This window comes from Cebus imitator, unplaced genomic scaffold (assembly GCF_001604975.1).
Source record: "Cebus imitator isolate Cc_AM_T3 unplaced genomic scaffold, Cebus_imitator-1.0 Scaffold15, whole genome shotgun sequence".
Lineage (NCBI taxonomy): Eukaryota > Metazoa > Chordata > Mammalia > Primates > Cebidae > Cebus > Cebus imitator.
The window spans coordinates 11,129,770-11,146,478 of record NW_016107330.1 but is presented as its reverse complement, the minus strand read 5'-3'; the positions used below and the strand labels follow the sequence as shown (position 1 = coordinate 11,146,478).

General features: G+C 37.0%; 1 protein-coding gene across 22 annotated transcripts in view; it reads left to right on the top strand.

The window, feature by feature from the left end:
• The window catches only part of EIF4G3 (eukaryotic translation initiation factor 4 gamma 3), a 379,583-nt gene that overhangs the window by 283,618 nt on the left and 79,256 nt on the right, over nt 1-16,709 (top strand). For 17 of the 22 annotated variants that reach the window (XM_037730567.1, XM_037730564.1, XM_037730561.1 and 14 more), the window contains 4 exons: nt 3,374-3,507; nt 6,461-6,580; nt 7,333-7,443; nt 13,723-13,893. In XM_037730567.1, the coding sequence (XP_037586495.1) occupies nt 3,374-3,507; nt 6,461-6,580; nt 7,333-7,443; nt 13,723-13,893 (536 nt within the window). The remainder of the gene's footprint in view (nt 1-3,373; nt 3,508-6,460; nt 6,581-7,332; nt 7,444-13,722; nt 13,894-16,709) is intronic. The other 5 variants (XM_037730571.1, XM_037730572.1, XM_017506644.2 and 2 more) reach the window with 1 other exon arrangement.

The window sequence follows — 16,709 nt, the reverse complement described above, 5'->3', positions numbered from 1 at the left end:
AAAAAAAAAAAAAAAAAAATAAAGAAAAGGAAAAGAGTACTTGCAGCCATCACCAATGTCTAGTAAGAAAATTGAAACACTGGCTGGGCGCAGTGGCTCAGGCCTGTAATACCAGCACTTTGGGAGGCCCAGGTGGGCGGATCACTAGGTCAGGAGTTGGAGACCAGCCTGGCCAATACGGTGAAACCCCGTCTCTACTACAAAAATTAGCCGGGTGTGATGGTGCATGCCTGTAGTCCCACCTACTCGGGAGGCTGAGGCAAGAGAATCACTTGAACTTAGGAGGCAGAGGTTGTGGTGAGCCGAGATTGCGCCACTGTACTCCAGCCTGGGCAACAGAGCAAGACTCCGTCTCAATAAAAAAAAAGAAAAAAATTGAGACACTATTTCTATTTTTAGACTGTGTAAATTATATTTTATATTTATTTTATATTTTAATATTTTATATATTGCATAATTTATGCTAGTTACATTTTATATTTTAATCCTTTTTATCCATCAGTTTTGCAGTATAGGCCCTGACTATAATTGACCAACTACCTTTTGTCCTGGTAATATTTAACAGCAGTAATTGGAAAAGATAGTAGTAACTGGAAGGAAAACAGTTTGAAATTTAGATCCTAGTAAGCAGTCTACTTTTTAATAAATATAATAAGGTAATAAAGATATGGTGAAAAACATCTGGAATATTCTCAGAGACCTCAGTGGGTCTATAACCTACACATTAGGCACCTCTAATATCAGGAGGATCCAATCTGCTATCATGAAGTAATCTGGAGTCTGATTTTGTTGAGTTTTGTTAATGAAAATAAGAAAACTGTCATTTTTTAAAGACAGTTATAGACAGTTATAGACAGTGAAGAAAACAATATCTAACTGCTTAGACGTTTCACTATCTTAAGCAAGTTGTTTTTGTGTTTTGTGTCCTTTTGCTTTTTTCTTTTCTCTAAAATAACATTTCTAAGTGAACAGCCAAAGTATCCTTTTTCATGAAGCCGAGGGTTTTATCAGATTTCTTATTTCTCAGTTATTTAAGGACTTGGTAGTTTGTTTGTGTGTGACATAATCTCGCTCTGTTGCCTAGGCTGGAGTGCAACGGTGTGATCTCGACTCACTGCAGCCTCCTCCTCATGGGTACAAGCAATTATGTCTCAACCTCCCAAGAAGCTGGGATTACAGGTGCCCACCACCACACCCAACTAATTTTTGCATTTTTAGTAGAGATGGGATTTCACCATATTGGTCAGGCTGGTCTCAAACTCCTGACTTTAGGTGATAAAGCTTGGCAGTTTATTTAATGAGGATTATTATATGTCCCTGGTGGAAGATTGCTTAGTATGTATGTGAAGTGATTCCTACTTGCTTTAGATTATTTTACTACTCAAACGTATTTGGAACGGATGAAAGAACAATTGATGGTTTAAAGTCTTTACATAATATTTTCTGACTATATTTTATTATTCATTTTTTTGTTTATGAAGAAATAAATACTGGAATGTGGTTTATACTCTTAAGGGATGTAAGTCATGCATCATTTAATAACAGCGATTTGTTCTGATAAATGCATCATTAGGCAGTTTCTTCCTTGTGCAAACAAAAGAGTATTTACACAAACCTGGATGTTCTAGCCTACTACACATCTAGGCTGTATAGTGTAGCCTATTCCTCTTAGGCTACAAACCTGTACAGCATGTTACTATACTGAATACTGTAGGCAGTTGTAACATAATGGTAAGTATTTATATGTCTAAATATAACTGAACATAGAAAAGGTACAATAAAGATATTATATCAGAGATTTAAAATGGTTCACTATTTAGGACAGTTACCATGAATGAAGATTATAGGACTCGAAGTTGTTCTGGGTGAGTGGTGAGTGAATATAAAGACCTAGGACATGACTGTACAGGACATGGCTATTATAAACATTAGAGCACACTAAATTTATTTTAAAATTTTTATATCTCCAATAATGAATTAATCTTAGTTTACTGTAATCTTTTTACTTGATAATCTTTTTAATTTTTTTAACTTTTTGGCTTTTATAATAATATTTAGCTTAAAACACACTGTACAGCTATACAAAAATATTTTTCTTTCTTTTTTGTTTTTCTTCTTTTTTTCTTTCTTGTTTTTTTTTTTCCGAGATGGAATCTCACTCTGTCATCCAGGCTGGAGTGCAGTTGTGCAATGATAGCTCACTGCAGCCTCAACCTGCTAGACTCAAGGGATCTTCCCACCTTAGCCACCCTGCAGCTGGGACTACAGATGCACACCACCATACCCAGCTAATTTAAAAAATTTTTTTTCTACAGACTAAGTCTTATACTACATTGCCCAGGCTGGCCTCAAACTCTTGGTCTCCCAGAGTACTGGGATTATAGGTGTAAAACACTATCTCTGACCTTGTTGCTTTATATCCTTATTCCATACGCTTTTTCTACTTTTAAAACTATGTATCTTATTACTTGTTAAGGATTTTTGTTAAAAACGAAGACACAAACACACACATTAGCCTAGGCCTACACACAGTCAGGATCATCAACATCACTGTTTTCTACCTCCAGATCTTGTCCCACTGGAAGGTCTTCAAGGACAATAATGTGCATAGAGAGCTGTCATCTCCTATGATAACAGTGCCTTCCTCTAGAATATTTCCTGAACGGAAGCTGTTTTACAGTTAACTTTTTTTAATAAGCAGAAGAAATATACTCTAGTGATTAAAAAGCATAGTGTAGTAAGTACATAAGCCAGTAACAGTCATTTTTTATCACTGTGAAATATTATGTGTTATTAGTAATCGTTATGTGCTATATATTTTTTTTTTTTGAGACAGAATCTTGCTGTGTCACCCAGGCTGGAGTTCAGTGGCACTATCTCGGCTCACTGTAACCTCCGCACCCCAGGGTTCAAGCAATTCTCCTACCTCAGCTTCCCGAGTAGCTGGAACTACAGGCACACACCACCACACCCAGCTAATTTTTGTATTTTTAGTAGAGACAGGGTTTCACCATGTTGGCCAGGATGGTCTCTATCTCTTGACCTCGTGATCCACCTGCCTCAGCCTCCCAAAGTGCTGGGATTACAAGCATGAGCCACCTCGCCTGGCCTGTATGTGCTATACTTTTATACGACTGGCAGCACAGTAGGTTTGTTTACACCAGGATTGACACACAAGTTTGAATAAAGCATTGTGCTGCCACATTAGGATGGTTACAGTGTCATTAAACAATAGGAATCTTTCAGCTTCATTATAGCTTTATGGGACCTCTGTTGTATGTGCAGTTGTTATTGATCAAAACATCATTATGCAATGCATGACTGTATATATAATGCCCTACAAAGAGTTGTCTGCCTATATTCCTCTTTCCAGAATCCTGGAAGCCTACTGATACTGAAGGTAAGAAGCAGTATGACAGGGAGTTTCTGCTGGACTTCCAGTACATGCCAGCCTGTATACAAAAACCAGAGGGCCTGCCTCCTATCAGTGATGTGGTTCTTGACAAGGTAAGCTGCATATTCAGAGAAAATGTTCCTTTTGATGGGAACTGATTTTAACTATGAGTACAAATATGTGAAGTATGAGCAGTTTTTAGTAATTGTTAGATCAATGTTATGAAAATATCTAATGTTTAAGAATTTGTTTCCCTAGGCACTGTTGGGTTTGGAGTTTCTTTTTTTTTTTTTTAATTGTACTTTAAGTTCTGGGGTACATGTGCATAATGTGCAGGTTTGTTACATAGGTATACACGTGCCATGGTGGTTTGCTGCATCTATCCCCCTGTCATCTACATTAGGTATTTTTCCTAATGCTATCCCTCCCCAATCTCCCCACCTCCTGGTATCCCTTCCCTAGCCCCCCACCCCCTGACAGGCCCCAGTGTGTGATGTTCCCCTGCCTGTGTCCATGTGTTCTCATTGTTCAGTACTCACTTATGAGTGAGAACATGCACTGTTTGGTTTTCTGTTCTTGTGTGTCAGTTTGCTGAGAATGATGGTTTCCAGCTTCATCCATGTCCCTGCAAAGGACATGAACTCATCCTTCTTTTATGGCTGCATAGTATTCCATGGTTTATATGTGTGAACAAAGACACAATGTACCAAAATCTCTGGGACACATTTAAAGCAGTGTCTAGAGGGAAATTTATAGCGCTAAATGCGCACAAGAAAATCGAGGAAAGATCTAAAATAGACACCCTAAAATCACGATGAAAAGAACTAGAAGAGCAAGATCAAACAAATGCAAAAGCTAGCAGAAGAAAAGAAATAAGGTCAGAGCAGAACTGAAGGAGATAGAGACACAAAAAAAACCCTTCAAAAAAATCAATAAATACAGGAGCTGGTGTTTTGTCAGGATCAACAAAATAGACCGTTAGCCAGACTAATAGAAAAGAGAAGAATCAAATAGATGCAATAAAACATGATAAAGGGGATATCACCACCATTCCCACAGAAATATGAACTACTATCAGAGATCTACAAAAATTCCTGGACACTTAAACGCTCCGAAGACTAAACCAGGAAGAAGTTGAATCCCCGAATAGACCAATAACAAGGTCTGAAATTGAAGCAGCAATTAATAGCCTACCAACCAAAAAAAGTCCAGGACCAGAAGGGTTCACAGCTGAATTCTACCAGAGGTACAAAGAGGAGCTGGTACCATTCCTTCTGAAACTATTCCAAACAATACAAAAAGAGGGAATCCTCCCTAATTCATTTTATAAGACCAACAACATCCTGATACCAAAACCTGGCAGAGGCAAAACTAAAAAGAAAATTTCAGGCCAATATTCATGATGAACATTGATGCGAAAATCCTCAATAAAATACTGGATTTGGAGTTTCTTTTCTGTTTCTTTTCTTTTCATTTTTTCCCCGATCCCCATCATGAATGGATTTGGAGTTTCTTATACGTTACAGTCATTTTGGGACTTGGCCCATATTGGAGTGGTGTTCTTTAAATGTTTATTGATTTATCTGCTTATGGCTGTTTCCTTATTTCCTAGTGATAAAAAATTTTGTGTTTGTTGGGGGAAACATGGCTAAATTGATAAGGAGCTCTTTCCTTATTGTTCTAAAGGTTCATTATGGAATTCTAGTGGCACTGAGGACAGGTTAAAAATCTAGGAAGTTATTTGACAGATCAAACTTAAGTGAGCGTCAACATTTTTCAAATAATACGTATCTTAAAATTAACCTAATAAATACTTCCAGTTGTTTAATTCCCCAATCTGTGCAAATAGGCATCCCTTCAATGTGCGCACAGAAAATTAGTACAGTCAGTATTTGTTTACTAAATTAAAAGGAATAAAGTCAGATTTACTAAAGTAATTTTATTTAAATCAAAGATAAACCAGGGCTGATGACTAAGCTTTAAGTATTTTTGTTTTGTAGAGGAACAAAAATGTAATAACTATCTTATGGAATCATATCTACCTCTGAACCGATTTATGCATACTGTTTTATTATTGGAATGCTAAGCTTGTAAGAGTTATTTACATCCTGCTGCTCAAGGTCATCGCCAAGGTCTGATTTTTCACACAAAAAGAACTTGCAGCCTCCAGTATAAATGGGTTAACAAAGATGTCCAGCAGCTGCTTATCCAGAAGTCATTTGTATTATTTTACTTTCTTATAGCAACAGGTCTTTTTACTTCTATTGATGGTATTTAACTCTTCTCTCCTAAGTACTTTTATGAGGACAAGTAAATGATCGATTAATAGTGCTAATTTGAGGCTACTTCAGTACCTCAGAAGTCGGGTGTTATATCCACTAAATTAGATTATCCTCTTAGAAAATATTCCTGCCTGTCCTGGTATCTTATCTGTTTATGACTTTGGCCACTAATTAGTTGATTTCTCACTGAGCTGCTTAACTTTGCTTTGTCCATAGTCAGGTTACATGCTTATTCACAGTTAGATATCTCATATTAACAAGGCAGACAGTGAAATTTTAAATGAATCATCACCTATTAAATACATCTCCTCTGAGACTTATTGTCCACCCCTAATACATGCTTTACTAACCATAAGTCTGCAGCACCCAAACTAAAATGAGCCGTAGCAGGATTCCTATAGGCAAATGCTGTATATCCTGGTAACTTTTTTTTTTTTTAAATTCCAAAATTTGACCCTAATGTAGGGGATCTCAAAATAGTTTGTCTGTGCCATTCAGTTGATCCTCAGTATCTAGTGAGCCAGTCTGCTGATTGTGTATAGTCCCTACTTCGGAACTGAAGGCCTAAATCATTTCCTGGATATCAGAAAACCATTGTTTTAGCCTAATGGTTCTAAGGGTAGCCCAGGAGAAGCTGCCATGGATGCCATTGGACTTCTGCTGGTTCCAAAGCTGGTGCTTACTGTTTCAGCTGACGTAACTTTTGAGTCATAATTCTTGTTCCCTTTTGTGGCAGAGAATGCTTTGCAATGGGTATTAACCTTTCTTTTGCTTTTTTATGCAGATCAACCAACCCAAATTGCCAATGCGAACTCTGGATCCTCGAATTTTGCCTCGAGGACCAGACTTTACGCCAGCCTTTGCTGATTTTGGAAGGCAGACACCTGGTGGAAGAGGTGTACCTGTAAGTGCAAGTTCCCTACAACCCACTTAGTTAGATGCTGCACAGACTCCATGACATCTTACCTCACAGCAAGAGAGCAGCTTTTATTCATTGATTCTAGTTGAGAAGAAGAAGAGGCAAAGACTATCCTTTCCATACTCATATTAAAGCAAATAAAAAATACACATGGGTTGTTTTTACTTGAAAGAAGCTAGTCTGCATTAATTTGGTCTTGATTTTTTTGTCCCCTATTTTTGCAATTGAAGTGACCTGCAAGTAGCTTTAAAAATAGAGTCAACTAGGGCCAGGCATGGTGGCTCAGGGCTGTAATGCCAGCACTTTGTGGGGTCAAAGCAGGAGGATCAGTTGAGGTCAGCAGTTCAAGACCAGCCTGGCAACAAAGAGAGACCCTATTGCTACCACACACACACACACACACACACACACACACACTCTCTCTCTCTCTCTCTCTCTCTCTCTCTCTCTCTCTCTCTCTTTCTCTCTCTCTCTCTGTCTCTCTCGGCCAAGCATGCTGGCACGTGCTTATAGTCCTAGTCCTGGCTACTAAGGAGACTGAGGTGGTCCAGGCTGCAGTGAGCCATGATCATGCCACTGTACTCCAGTCTGGGTGACAAAGTAAAACCCTATCTCACAAAATATATAGAGAGAGCCAACCGTGATAAGATTCCTGTTTTATTTTGAGGTGTCCTGATGTACTGGCAATCTCTGGTGACATTCAGCTAATGATCATGTCTTTGTCTTTGTTTCTACAGATTTGCAAAGTGCAGAGCAGGCATGGATTGCCAATTCTGGAGCAGAACAAAGCCCCAACTTGCCCTCCACTGGCGATGTCACACCCACCCACGAAGAGCCTGCCTCTAGGGGTGCGCTAAACACTTTGTTCTTTGTAATAATGCTCTCTGGTGTTATAATATTTTCTGTTACGCTTTTTATTTAGTATTGGTGTTAAGTCAAAATTTGAACAAATGACATGTATAAAAGAGTGCAGTATTGGTAAACTGCAGATTCCCATTACACCCCCAGTGGCAGGCTCTTCAGCGGTGGAAGTGGCATCACTAATGGAGTTACGCTGGGGCACTGCATTGTCCAGGATTTGGCAGGCTCTGCCTACTCCATGCTTTGTAGACTTGCAGAAAGCATGGGGAAAGTTGCCAATGATGTTGAATACCTCCTTTCCTCAAGTTAGAATGGCATAGAGAACAATCAATCTAACATTCTAGAGGAGCTTGGGGTTTGATATACATTTGCAGATCACCCTGTTACTTCATTTTATGTAAGGTGACATTTTTGTTTCCCCATCACCTTTTTATTTCTGGAGTGGCAACTTTTGAAACCTGCTTTTAAATAAGACCACATTGTCTAAAAACAAATATCGCTTTGTAGATATTTAAATTATTTGATTATTTGCTTGCAACCAAACAAGTGATTGAATATACTTGAATGCCTACAGTGTGTTGGAGGCTTTGTAAAAACTGCGAAAACCTCCTGAATTTGAAGCATACTGTTTATTGAGCTATTACCATCACCATTTTAGAGACTTGTGTATGTGAGATATTCTGTTTCTCACACATTTATCTATTTTCAGGAAATACTAAATTAAAATTTTTCTAAATCTTGAGTTACCTCACCAGAAGGTCTTAGAAAGCAGCTTTCTAGAAACCATTTTATACCTTTTTTTGACATTATTTCCCTTTTTAATGTTGAAATTTATATTTGTGTTATTCATTTTAGTTTTGGTTTATATCTTTGTTTTGCTGAATATTTGAAATAATGTTGATGCCGTTTTGATTATTCTATGGATAATAGCATCTCTGGTTATTGCTCAATTTTGTTCATATGTGACTCAATTTTGTTGAGTATATTGCTCAGTTTTGTTCATATGTGAGTCACAAAATGTATAAATTCTCTTCCAATGTATATTGTCACTTTTCACTACCAGCTTGCTCGTCATTGTTTGCTAATAACTAGTTATAACAAAAAGAAATATAGTGAGTTTAGAATAAGCTATATCTCTTTTAAATTATTGAAAATAGAAAATGATTTTTAAAAGTAACTTTATCACAGCATATGTTTGCCCACTCATTTGTATACCTACATGTGTCAGATCAATGAGTTATTCAGGTACATTCAAAGTAATGTGACTGGAAGTAAGATGTTACCTAGAATTTGTAGTAGCTTCAGAAAGATCAACTTTAATTACTTAATTTACTTTTCTTAAGCAGTTTTGTCCTGTGTCAAAAGATAGTTTTGAAGTGAAATTTTGATCTCTCAGGGTAATGTTGATATGTAAGTCTTAACACAAGTTATTCTTCCAGCCTGTCACCTAGATAATAGACATTCTCCACTTAATTTGCCCAGCTTACTTTGGTATATTGTAGATACAGATGGAAATGTCATAGGACATAGGTATCAACATATAAAAGAACAAAAATGGTTGGGCATGGTGGCTCATGCCTGTAATCTCAGCACTTTGGGAGGCCAAAGTGGGTGAATTGCTTGAGTCCAGGAGTTCAAGATCAGCCTGAACAACATGGTGAAACCCTGTCTCTACAAAGAATAAAAAAACTTGCTGGACATGATGGCACACACCTGTAGTGCCAGCTACTTGGGAGACAGAGGTGGGAGAATTGCCTGAGTCTAGGAAGCAGAGGTTGGAGGCAGAGGCTGCAGTGAGCCAAGATCGCACCATTGCACTTAAGCCTGGGCAACAGAGCAAGGCTGTGTCAAAAAAAAAAAAAAAAAAGGTACAAAAATAATGCTGTTTGGAAAAAACCAACCTCCCCTACTCTTTGCAGTTTTTGATTCCATACTTCAAATAACTTTTTCCAGTTCTCCAAATTATCTTATAATTAATTATCACCTAATGATATTAAAATCTACAAAATAGGGCCCATGGTATGTCTTAAGTAGCCATGACTTCTAGTATAAACTTTTCTGCAACAGGTCGAGCATGGTGGCTCATGCCTTTAATCCCAGCACTTTGGGAGGCTGAGGTGGGCAGATCACATGAGGCCAGGAGTTCAAGGCCAGCCTGGCTAACATGGCAAAACCCCGTGTATATTAAAAGTACAAAAATTAGCCTGGCATGGTTGTACATATCTGTAATCCCTGCTACTCAGAAGGCTGAAGCACAAGAATTGCTTGAACCCAGGAGGTAGAGGTTGTAGTGAACCAAGATCACACCACTGCACTCCAGCCTGGGTGACAGCGAGACTCTGTCTCCAAAAATAAAATTTAAAAAACTTCGCTGCAACAGAATATTTTTAATGTATGCCAGTGGTTTTAAAAAGTCATATGCAGCTACGTAGTTTTCAAACCTAAATGTCCTTCACTGGATAGTAAAGTGCATATCTGTTAGCAATTACCATGAAATATAATGTCTTTAGTTATTTTAAAATAAAATTACTCATCAGTTGTTTTAGTAGTCTTTTTGCAGATATCACAGAAAGTGCTCAAAAAAAAATATCCTAAGGGTTGCATTGGACCTAGGCAAGTAACTTTTGAGATAAACTGATCAATCATAAAAATCCTAGGAGCAAAGAAAAATCCCAAAAGTCTTCCTTTAAAGGAGCACTTTGTTGTCTTCCTTCTTTAAAATTTTAAGTGCATATTGGTACTATTTTCTTTGATTATCCAGGTAAGCAGTAGAATTTAAGGTTATAGTCTCCAAATGAGATAGGAATAATGTATATTAAATAGCAAAACAGAGATGGGTATAATTTCTTAATACATTTTTGAAAAGTAATAGTGAGTAAAAAATTTAATGTTACCTGAAAAAAAAATGGCTTACTAGTCAATCCCAAACTTTAAGAATTTATTTTAGTTTTGATATTGTGGACCTTGAGCACATCATAGGTTAAAGTTCCTTAAAGTACTGTCTTTCAAAGAAAGAAACCAGGTGTCATTTCTTTTTCTATACCCCGTAACTCTTAGCTCAGGATTCTAGATGTTTTGTGTGTTTAGTATATAAATCATTCATCATGTGTTGCTACTTCTGAAGGACACCATAAATTTGATTATTTGTAGTAAGTTTTACATACACAAAAAGGAACATGAAATGCTTAAATTTACATAGTACTTTTTTAAATGTTCCTTTTGATCCTTTGGTATTGATGATGATAACATAGTTTTTAGGGTTTTCTTTTTCTTACATGGTTTGTATCCTATAATCCTCACAATAACATGTTTAGGTAGGACTGGCATTATATATATGAGAAAGCTTAAACTCAACAAAACTAACAGACTTGCTTACAGTAACTTTGCTCACACATAGATTTGGACTAGAGTTTGATTCTTTTGTCTCCTAATCTGCTTCTTTTGTTCACTACACCAGTTTTCCAGGGATTGCTATTCCAAACAGTGAATTCGTTCTCAGAGTATAAATATGGGCACATTATAGATTGATTAATTGAACATATTAAGAATTTATAAGTATAGTAGATCTATTGAGTACTCAAAATACCTAGAACAATATTTGAGAACAGTGTCTTTATCTTAGTTATAACCAGAGATACAATTATAATTTTAAAATTTTTCTTGGGTACTTTCCCCTGGGCTATATTTTCACTATTTTATCCTGGACTAACAGTTTATCAGTTAGCTTTTCAAAGCTTTTTTTCCTTTGAAGCATTATTGTTAGTTTCTCACATCTCTGTTGCTCATTTGAAACTAATACATATTTGTCTTAGGGCAGGTAAAGAGATGTGGAATAAATCATATTGCCATTTTCCGGATTCAGATCTCAAGGCATATTTATTCACTGGTGTTTGCAGTAGGTGTTGGAAATGGACGTTTTCTTTGTCTCTTGATGTGCATCTATGGTTCTTATTTTATTTTGACATGATTTGCTTTCATTACATCAGAAATATTTGTTCTTGACAGTACAAATACATGGATTAAATATCTTGTGATATAGGCCGGGCGCGGTGGCTCAAGCCTGTAATCCCAGCACTTTGGGAGGCCGAGGCGGGTGGATCACGAGGTCAAGAGATCAAGACCATCCTGGTCAACATGGTGAAACCCCGTCTCTACTAAAAATACAAAAAATTAGCTGGGCATGGTGGTGCATGCCTGTAATCCCAGCTACTCAGGAGGCTGAGGCAGGAGAATTGCCTGAACCCAGGAGGCGGAGGTTGCGGTGAGCCGAGATCGCGCCATTGCACTCCAGCCTGGGTAACAAGAGTGAAAATCCGTCTCAAAAAAAAAAAAAAAAAAATATCTTGTGATATAATTGTTTACCTGAGGTTTAGCCAAGCATTGAATAAATTTTATTAACCCACATAAGTCAACACTAGAATATAACCTGAAGTATAAAAATCAGGCAATACTTTGTTACCACATTTTTCTAACAAGAATTGTTTGGTCTGGGCTACCATATTAGAGTTTCAGTTACAATTTATGTTCATATAGTAGTACTGTCTGGTTTAACAGCTGTTCCCTGTTGGTATTTTTCCAATCTGATGATCTTTATTTCCTTTACGTACACAATGTGTCTCATATCTCTGGGTATATCTGACCTTTTTTTTTTTTATGTTTATCAAGTAGTCTGAGATTATATCATTGGTACTGTATCCTTAGCTGGATGCATTTGACAAGATTAGTGTGAAATTTTGCAGAAACCCTAACTTTTGATCCTGATGCATCCTTGATACTACCATTTCTAATTGGGGCAGATGGTGAAGCATAAAGGAATAATTCTGAGAATGATTGATATGTAAAGGTGTTTGAGCTTATCAGCTTAGGCCCCAGACTGTGTATCTCCTAGAAACTGTCTTTTTATATAATGTATGACATTAAAGTCTATACTTCTTTCTCTGAAGTGTTACATGAATTCAAAAGGACAGCATTGGGGCCTTAAGTGAGAAATTATTCTCATCTGTGTATGTTTTGTGTGAAGTTTTTATTCTCTCTTGAAATCTAATGGATAGCCCTTTAGTGCAACTCAAAGAAAAACAAAAATCTGATGGCAATATTTGATTTTTGCACTAAAAGAATGATATATCAGAAAAAGTAAAGGTTGTCAATATGCAGCAGGTCTGCTTGAAGGTAGCAGAGCTTAGTATCAACCCATATGTTTAACCTTGAAAAATGATTTCCAAGCATTTAAGATAGTAATTATTATGAATATTTTGATACAGAAAATGCAACTTTTAACTTACTTTGTTATATCTACTTAGTGTGCTGCCATTATAACATGGAAATATACATTGGTTTTAACAGAAGAGTATAATGGGAATCCAGCAGAAACAGAGCTGAGAAATAAAAGGGAGACTTTTTTTTCAGGGAGTAATTTAGTTTGACCCTCATTGGTTATATGTAACGGGCTTATTTTAGTATTTCTGACCCAGCATATTGAGCGGGATATTTTTTCTACTACTTTTATTTATTTATTTATTTTTGAGACAAAGTTTCACTCTTGTTGCCCAGGCTGGAGTGCAGTGGTGCAATTTTGGCTCACCGTAACTTCCACCTCCCTGGTTCAAGCAATTCCCCTGCCTCAGCCTCCCGAGTAGCTGGAATTACAGGCATGCACCACCATGCCTGGCTAATTTTGTACTTTTATAGAGACAGGATTTCTCCATGTTGGTCTCAAACTCCCGACCTCAGGTGACTCCCCCCGCCTTAACCTCTCAAAGTGCTGGTCTTATAGGTGTGAGCCACTGCACCCAATGAGTGGGATCTTTTATGATCTACAGTAAAGCTTAGTGGTGACGTTATATTTGCATTTTGCCCTGGGAGTGTAGAAACCCAATTTTAGCAGATTTGTAACTATGATGGTAACTACCTGTGAATTTTGTAATTATTGAAGTGAGCAGTCCATAATTATGCAACTAATAAAATGTAAAACTTCAATTAGGAGTAACCTTTCTCATTAGAAATAACAGCCTTGTCAAACATCATTTTCTGTCACTTTGTCTCATTTAGGAGCGCTTGTTCAGAAATTGTAGTGGTGGAGAAATTACATTGATGGTATTCTGGGGTTGTTTTCTTTACCCTCAAAAAAGATTACATCCAGCTTGAGTGCCTAATACCCAATCTTTGCAGCTATCATTGTTTGGTGTGGTCATCAGGCTTGACTTGAACAGCACAGCAAAAACAATAAATTGTAAGTACTCTGAATACCTCTAATGTTCTTATCCTAGTTGTTGAATGTTGGACCACGAAGATCTCAACCTGGCCAAAGAAGAGAACCCAGAAAAATCATCACAGTCTCTGTAAAAGAAGATGTACACCTGAAAAAGGCAGAAAATGCCTGGAAGCCCAGCCAAAAACGAGACAGCCAAGCTGATGATCCTGAAAACATTAAAACCCAGGTGAGAACAGAAGCATATCCTAACACTGTTTTGAAATTACATTGATTTTGTTTTAACTTATTTTGCTTTGCTAATATATGTAGAACTAATCAGTTTAAGATTTTTTATAATGCTTTCCTATTCAAAGAATTATTCTGAAAGCCATTATGGATGCCAGCAACCTACTGTTTTCTCTTGAAATTGCTTTCTGTGTGTTTTTTTCAGATAAGTTATCAGGTCTAGAGGGTTCATGTGTCATAGACCTATGTAATTCAGGCTTAAGTTAATATTTGCTTTTCTTCAAAATGCATTTTTTAGATTTTCAGTGATTGAGTGTCTTTATGTATTTATCCTAATTATTACATTGCTATGTTCCTTGTCAGGCCTTCATTGCTAATAAGCTAGAATTTAGAAGCTCATCTTGTTTTGGAGTCTTCTGTAATAGTTTTAATTCTTTGAATCTTTTTATGCATATCCTGCCCTCAGAACTACAAGGGTAAATTGAATGGATTTGTTTTATCAACACAAAATTAATATTTGTGTATCAGGTTATATAAAGGCCTTATTCATCTTTTGATTTATGCACAATGTCAATTTCTATCCCTGGGTTACCTCTGCTACTTCAGATGTTTTTGCTTCTAGGCACCAAAACTGGAGTCTCTTAAAATTCACACTTGTGAATTTTAAGATTGGCATCACAGATCACATACTAACTTTTCAGCATCTTGATTCCTTATATATCTTTTCTCTCACCATGAACAGTTGAGTGTGGCAGTTCAAACTTCCAGCTCTGGAGGCAGACTCATGACTCTCTAAGGCAGGTTCTTAATCTCAAGAATAAAATGAAGTTACAAACATTGAGTGTCTCATAGGGCCACTATGACGATTAAATGAAATGATATAAACCATTTGATATGGTTCCTGGAGTTTGGTTAAGTGCTCAGTGTGATGATGTTCCTGAGATCAAGATGTGCCTTAGACATCTTTTTGATTCAGTACCATCACGGAACCTCAGAAAACCGAGGATCCCCATCCCCCAGTACCAGTCTGGGGTCTGTTAGGAACTGGGCCACACAGCAGGAGGTGAGTGGTGGCAAGAGAGCGTTACCGCCTGAGCTCTGCCTCCTGTCAGATCATTGGCAGCACTAGATTCTCATAGGAGCAGAACCCTATTGTGAACTGCACATGTAAGTGATCTAGGTGGCATGCTCTTTATGAGACTCTAATGCCTGATGATCTGAGGTGGAAAATTTTATCCCAAAAACCGCTTTCCTCTTCCCCCCTTAACCCCACCCCCAACCCTGGTCTCTAGAAAAATTATCTTCCAGCAAACCAGTTCCTAGTACCAAAAGGCTGGGGTCCACTGTCATAGAGAGTAGATTCTCAGTAAATAATTGTTCAGTAAATAAGCTAACCCACAGAGTAGTTCATACAAAGCAAAGATGAAGATGAAGTCATCCATCAACTAGCCGTGCTGTCAAACTCTAATTGGTAGCTTGCTTTTGTTTATCTCTGTAATGATTGTCCCCAAACATTTGCCACAGGGTCCTAAGGATATCCTTCTTCACAAAAACTGAGATGAAGTCCCTACATTTTTATCCATTTCAACATATCTCAATCTTTTTTGGAAAAAAAAAAAAATGCCTTCCATATCCCTCTCTCCAATCCCCCTGAGAAATGCTTAATGATAATGGGCCTAAATGGCCTATAAATATAGTTAAAACTTCCTACTGAATCTTCATCATTGGCAATGAAGATGTATGTAAGGCACTTGGATTAATGCCTTATTTTATTAAATTCTTACTTTACCTAATTAGGAAATAGATGTTATCCTTTTTTTCATATGAAGAAACTAAAGCTTCAAAAGTTGTCAAGCATCATGAAAGATACTAAATAGTCGAGTTGTGATCTGCTTCTGTTTATAACAGAGTTCTCTCCATGATTAATTCTTATTTCAGAAACAGAATAATTATCTTGATATGAGGCAGCATTAATTAACAGATTTTCTTTAGTAAGTAGATAAAACAAATCCAATGGAGAATTATTAAAATTCTTTTTCAGAGCCAGTACAACCTTCTTTTTCTTGGCACTTTCTTTTCAATATGGACTTGCTTTGTTGCCTTCCCTTATGCTCCTACTACTATATTAAATCAACATTATGAATGACCACTGATCATGACTTTATTCTTCTTGTATCATAAAACATCATCATCTTGAAGCATTTCTAGGAAATCATTGCTCAGGACATGTCTAGGCATCTACTCGTAGGATCCCCTGCATTCTCTTTCTCCTTTCTCCTCTATTACAACATTTCTACTGATGCTGTCTGAGTCATCTACCTGAAACACTGATGTTTGTCATTCTATTCGAGCTTTTTAATTTAGCATTTAATATGCAATTTTCACTCACAACCAGTGAAAACTAGACCTCTGATATTTCCAGCTTGTTCTCAATTCGCAAGCTAGAAAATTCTCATTAACAGTTCCTTCCTAAAATGTTTTCTCCTTCATAAAATATCTACTTCATTTTTTTCTTCCCCTTAGCCAGCTCTTTCTGTCCTTTGTAATCTGGCCCAATTCTCATTTCCTCCTAAAGGCATTCCTCGACTAATCCAGTGCCTCTGATCTCATGTACCAAAACAACTCCTCTTTCTGGTCTCTCATCAAACCTAGTATTTGCTTTATCACTTCGTTTTTAAATATATTGTCCCTGCAACTAGATTTTGATTCTGTGGAAAGCAATAACTGTGCTTTGTGCTTCATTTGCACCTAACACAGAATTTACTGGATATCAACTAAACGTTTGTTATAGTGCAATGATTTTTTTTTTTTTTTTTT